Genomic DNA, 5,278 nt, shown 5'->3' with positions numbered 1-5,278 from the left:
TATTGGGCCAAAGTAAACTAGGCCCATTATTGATACCACTTAGCCTACGATATCAATTATACAAATATTTCTATCATATTTTTACGATAAATTTCATATATAACAAACAAATTTAAGGATATAACGTTCTTTTATTTTTTTAATGAGTTTAATTTCAATGCAGCAACTAAAAATGAGTTTAATTACACTAATCTTCCTCTCAAGTTAACTAATTAATTATTTAGTGAATAACACACTTCTATTGATAGATATTTTTGAAAAATTATATATATCGATGAATGATGGTTGGTCTACGATGGTTTGTGGTTGCTGACTTGGAGGAGGTAGAACAGTGAAAGAGGTGGTGCGACGGTGTGGAAGAGATCTCGGAAAGGTGGTGGCTTAAGTAGAGGTGTTGGTGGTGGAAAACAAAGTTGATTTGAATAAAATAAATGAGTTATATGATTCAGTGGGTCGGATCAGATTAAAATTGGTTAATTTTTAGTTGATTTGAGACTTTCCATCCAATTGAGGTACACAAATAATGAAATTAGTAATAGCAGGAATAAGAATAACTTCATTTTAACGTGAAAACGTCGTAAACCAATCAAATAAAATTGGGGTATTTTTTAACCTTTTCCCTATCCACCTTGCTATTGGGCCAAAGTAAACTAGGCCCGTGATTGGTACCACTTAGCCCACAATATCAATCACACAAATATTCCTATCATATTTTTAGGGTAAATATCATATATGACAAACAAATTGAAGCAAAAAAAGCCCCATAAGTCCATAACTATAGTTTTATGGGAAAATTTTTCAAAATGTCAATATTTTAACATTTAAGAGGGCTTATTAACAACAATAGGCATAATACATATATTTGCCCTTAAACTTGGCTTCAAATTTTAAGTATGACCTCAAACTTTCACAGTGCACACATAGACACTTTAACTATCCTATTTTTTTTTATAAATACACATGCGATTTTTGGATCCAAAGAGCGTGAAATACAATCGCGCCCACGTGTATTAGTGAGCCACTCAATAACTGCCAACTAATTAAATATTTTACACGTCATTATTTTAAAAAAAAATTACACGTCATTTAAGAAGTAAAAAAAAATTAAAATTGATTTTAAATTACATAGAGGGTAACGTTTCTAGAAGGCACCTTTCTAGAAGTTGCATTATCCAAGTTTCAAAATTTTAACCCGTTTGTTCATCAGTAACTTAGCTCCAAACAGAAAACCCTAGGTTATCTTGGAATCAAAATCTTGGAATCAAAGGCAAAAATCATTCAAGATTGCTACTGAAGTTGATGTTCATCTGTTCATCTTCCTCGATTTAGTTCAGGTATGCCTCGATTTTGCTCTTTTGAAAGTTTATCTTTGATTACAAAGTAGAATCTTTCTATCACCATTAGTGTAAAATTGTTATTTTCTTACAGATTTTATACATATGGGTCATATTATAGCTATTTTTCACCATGGAGGTCGGTTTTATAAAGGTCAATATGTGTCGAAATTGGGAAACATCGTTTTCAGCATACATAAGGACCACTTCTCTTTGACCGAACTGAAATCGTATGCAAAAGATATTGGGTATGATGACGTTGATGCTTTTTTTACTGAAGACCCTTTAACCCATACTTTTGTTAAGTTAGAAAGTGACAGCCAACTATATAACTTTGTTAAAGATTTGTGGAGTGGGTCATCTATTAAGTTGTTTTTGAAGCATGTGACTGATAAAGAAGGGGGGTCCACTACTTTGGGACAATTTTCTATTGAAAAAAATAATCAAGAATTGGGAAATTGCTCTAGGGTTTCACACAGGGTAGGTGAAGTTGAACAACCATTAGAAGAAGGAAATGGTGATTCTCTTGACTTTGAAGAGGATGACTTAGATGATGTTCCAGATCAGGATGATAGTGAAATTGATGAAGAACTGAGAGCTTTTAGAGAAAAACTTAGGGAAGACAAAAAGAATGAATCTGCAAAGAAAAAAAAGAGAACTAAAAAACCCTTAAAGGATCAAAGTGTTGAGCTTGGAGAAGTTGGCATAGATAAGGGATTTGAAAATATCTTCAACAATAAGGCAGCCAAATATAATGGAAAATTGGGAGGTGATGAAGTGTTTATTGATTCATCAGATGAACCAAGTGAAGATAGTGATGAGGAGCTAGATGTTTTAGCACAACCGGGTGTTGATTTACCTTCAAGAAGAAAAAGCAACAAACTGAGGTATGATTCTTCTTCTTCCATTTCTTTCTTTGAGTTGGGTATGATATTTGAGAGTGCAACTCAATTTAGAAAGGCTGTTGCTGATTATGCTGTTCAACATAAGGTTCAGTTAAGGCTTAAACCCAATGAACCTCATAGAGTTAGGGTAAAATGTGAAGGGAAGTGTAAATGGGAAATCTTTGCAAGCTTGGATAAAGATTCTGGAAATTTTTTTGTAAAGAAATACTATCCTGCTCATAGATGTATTTCAAAGAATAGGAACAGGTTGTGCACAGCCAAATATGTGGAAATGAAGATGAGGGATAGAATAATATCTCAGCCTGACATGAGAGTTCATAAGCTTCAAGAGACACTAAGAAAAGAATGGGGATTAAAAATGGGAAGATCAATATGTTACAGGGCAAAAATGAATGTCATTGCCAAGTTCTTGGGTGATTGGAAACTTGAGTTTTCAAGGTTGTTAGACTATGATGATATAATTAAGAGTACAAATCCTGGGAGTTCTTGTTGGGTAAGAACTGATAATGAAACAGTCCCTGGCTTACACTTGTTCAAATATTTTTATGTATGTTTTGCTGCATTGAAAAATGGATGGCTAGAAGGTTGCAGGAAGATTATAGGATTGGATGGATGTTTTTTGAAGGGTGCTTGTAGAGGAGAATTATTAGTGGCTGTTGGAAAAAATGGAAACAATCAAATGTATCCAATAGCTTGGGCTGTGGTTGATCAAGAAACTAAACACTCTTGGAGTTGGTTCTTAAGCTATCTCATTGAAGACTTGCAACTTGGTGATGGAAATGGCATAACAATCATGTCTGACATGCAAAAGGTATTCATTCTACTTTTTTTTTTTGTGTGTTACTGTAAGTTTTCACTGTTTGTTGTTAGTGTGTGAAGTAAGTTAGTCTTGATTTTATATTTCTTAGGGTCTTGAGGTGGCAGTGGAAGTCTTACTTCCTAATGCTGAAAGAAGAAAGTGTGCAAGACATATTTGGGCAAACTGGCAAAAAAGATGGAGAGGTGAGGAAAGGAGAAAAGCATTTTGGAGGTGCTCCAAAGCTAGTTTTGAGGTTAAATTAAGAGATGAATTTGAATATATGGGGAAATTGGGTCATAAAATATGTGAGGCATTGCTTGGATATAACAAAGAATATTGGTGTAGAGCTTTATTTAGTGAAAGATCAAAGTGTGATGTGGTGGAAAATAATATGTGTGAAACATTTAACTCATGGATTGTTGGTCCTAGACACAAATCTGTGATTAGTATGCTTGAAGATATTAGGCATAAAATGATGGATAGGCATGGAGATATGATTAAGTTTGCAGATACTTGGATCAGTGACATTTCACCTATGGCAAGACTGATTTTAGAAGAAAATAAAGAGATTGGCAGGGCACTAAGGGTGAATTGGAATCATGACATTGGATTTGAAATCCAAGAAGGAGAGTATAGACACATAATTGACATGACTAAAAAGACATGTAGCTGTAGGTTGTGGCAGTTGAGGGGCATACCTTGCCAACATGCAGTTTGTGCCTTATATCATATTGGGCAAGAACCAGAAGATTATGTGGAACATTGGTACAAAAAAGATACATTTCTAAGTGCATATAAGTACTTTTTACAACCCATTTCCAATATGGTAATGTGGCCTGACACCAATAACCCACCAGTTGAGCCTCCTGAAGTGAAGCCAATGCCTGGAAGACCAGGTAGATGTAGAAGAAAAGATAAAGATGAACCAAGAAAAAAGAAGTGGGGTAAAACATCAAAGAATGGAGTGAAGATGTCATGTTCCAAATGCCATCAAGTTGGGCATAACAAAAGAACTTGTATATCAGTGGTAAGTACTTTTGTCTTTCTTTTAAATTTTAATCAGTTTTATACTTCTAATTGTGTGTCTTTACAGCCTTCTGAACAACCCACACAACAGCCTGCAAGGCCCTTTCAACAACCACCAGTGAGGCAGCCTTCACAACCACCAGTGAGGCAGCCTAGCACTGGAAATGCCTCTTCTTTATGTGCAGATACTTCAAAGGTTAAAGGAAGGAAAAAGAAGCAGTCAACTGCAAGGGCATCATCTTCTTCAGTTGCATGGACATCATCTTCTTCAGTTGGAATGCCACCACCTTCTTCAGTTGGAAGGCCACCAACTTCTTTAGTTGGAATGCAACCAGCTGCTTCAGTTGGAAGGAAAAGAACAAGAGATGTGGGATTTGGTGTTTACACAGACATACAATCTGGAAGACAAGTGATTAACGTATGTATATTGCCTTCTTTAATTGATTTCCTTACATCTTTATTTAGGTATACTAAATAATGCCCTATGAATTATGCAGCCAGGAAGATCAAGTGAAAGAGTTATCTCAAGTGGAACAGGGGTGGCATTTAAAGATGCATCACAAACAAATGTTGATCTTGGATTCAAGCCACCTAGTTTAAAATGGAAAGGAAAAGATGCAATGACTGGAAATCAACTTCAACAATTGTCAAAGAAAAAGGTGCAAAGCAAATCCAAGGGAAAGTGGGTTCCATAAGAGCTCAAAGTCTTACTGATGTGTATTAATGTTGATCTAGGAGGTCTTTGTTTTTGTTTATTTTGGTAACTGTTTGTAAAGGCATACTCCAATTACTGATCATTTTGATGTATTTTGGGTTATTTTGATGTATGTTTGCATAGACAAATATTTGGAGTTTGTTAAGTTGTGTTTAATTAATATTAAGTTGTGTTTTGTGAAGCCTTTTGGTGTTTGTTATGATTGATATTAAGGCTGCCTTGATGTTAGGTGTTTACGTAGTATGAGAGTGTGTGAATAATGCTATTCGATTGTAAAAGTGATGAATATTGAAGCCAATGTTGGAGACAAACTGTCAACTCTAAAACTCTAAAATAATGCATTTCAATCCATTACTTTGATTGCTTAAAATACATATTGACAGCCCCTAACCCATAAAGAAAGCTATACATAACAATTCTGGCATAATTTTTTCAACCAGTATACATAACAGCCTAACATTTACTACATAAAGAACTCTCTATAAATCCAAGATAGTAT

The 5,278-nt window shown here is 34.8% G+C and overlaps 1 protein-coding gene across 1 annotated transcript; it reads left to right on the top strand.

Moving 5' to 3' along the window:
• The first annotated feature begins 1,439 nt into the window (after positions 1-1,439).
• LOC114077212 lies at positions 1,440-4,891 on the top strand. Its single transcript, XM_027916904.1, has 4 exons — positions 1,440-3,050; positions 3,148-4,065; positions 4,132-4,482; positions 4,562-4,891. Exons 1-4 carry the CDS (start codon positions 1,440-1,442, stop codon positions 4,757-4,759), a joined length of 3,078 nt encoding a protein of 1,025 aa, XP_027772705.1. The 3' UTR covers positions 4,760-4,891.
• The last annotated feature ends 387 nt before the right edge of the window (positions 4,892-5,278 follow it).

The sequence above is a fragment of the Solanum pennellii genome, chromosome 5, assembly GCF_001406875.1.
Source record: "Solanum pennellii chromosome 5, SPENNV200".
Taxonomy (NCBI): domain Eukaryota; kingdom Viridiplantae; phylum Streptophyta; class Magnoliopsida; order Solanales; family Solanaceae; genus Solanum; species Solanum pennellii.
The sequence above is the reverse complement of the archived record's forward strand: the minus strand, read 5'-3'. Positions and strand labels throughout refer to the sequence as shown.

Coding starts and splice junctions, on each gene's coding strand:
- LOC114077212 (XM_027916904.1), top strand. CDS start 1,440: ATGGGTCATATTATAGCTATTTTTCACCATGGAGGTCGGTTTTATAAA. Junction 3,051..3,147: donor TCATGTCTGACATGCAAAAG/GTATTCATTCTA, acceptor TATATTTCTTAG/GGTCTTGAGGTGGCAGTGGA. Junction 4,483..4,561: donor CTGGAAGACAAGTGATTAAC/GTATGTATATTG, acceptor TGAATTATGCAG/CCAGGAAGATCAAGTGAAAG.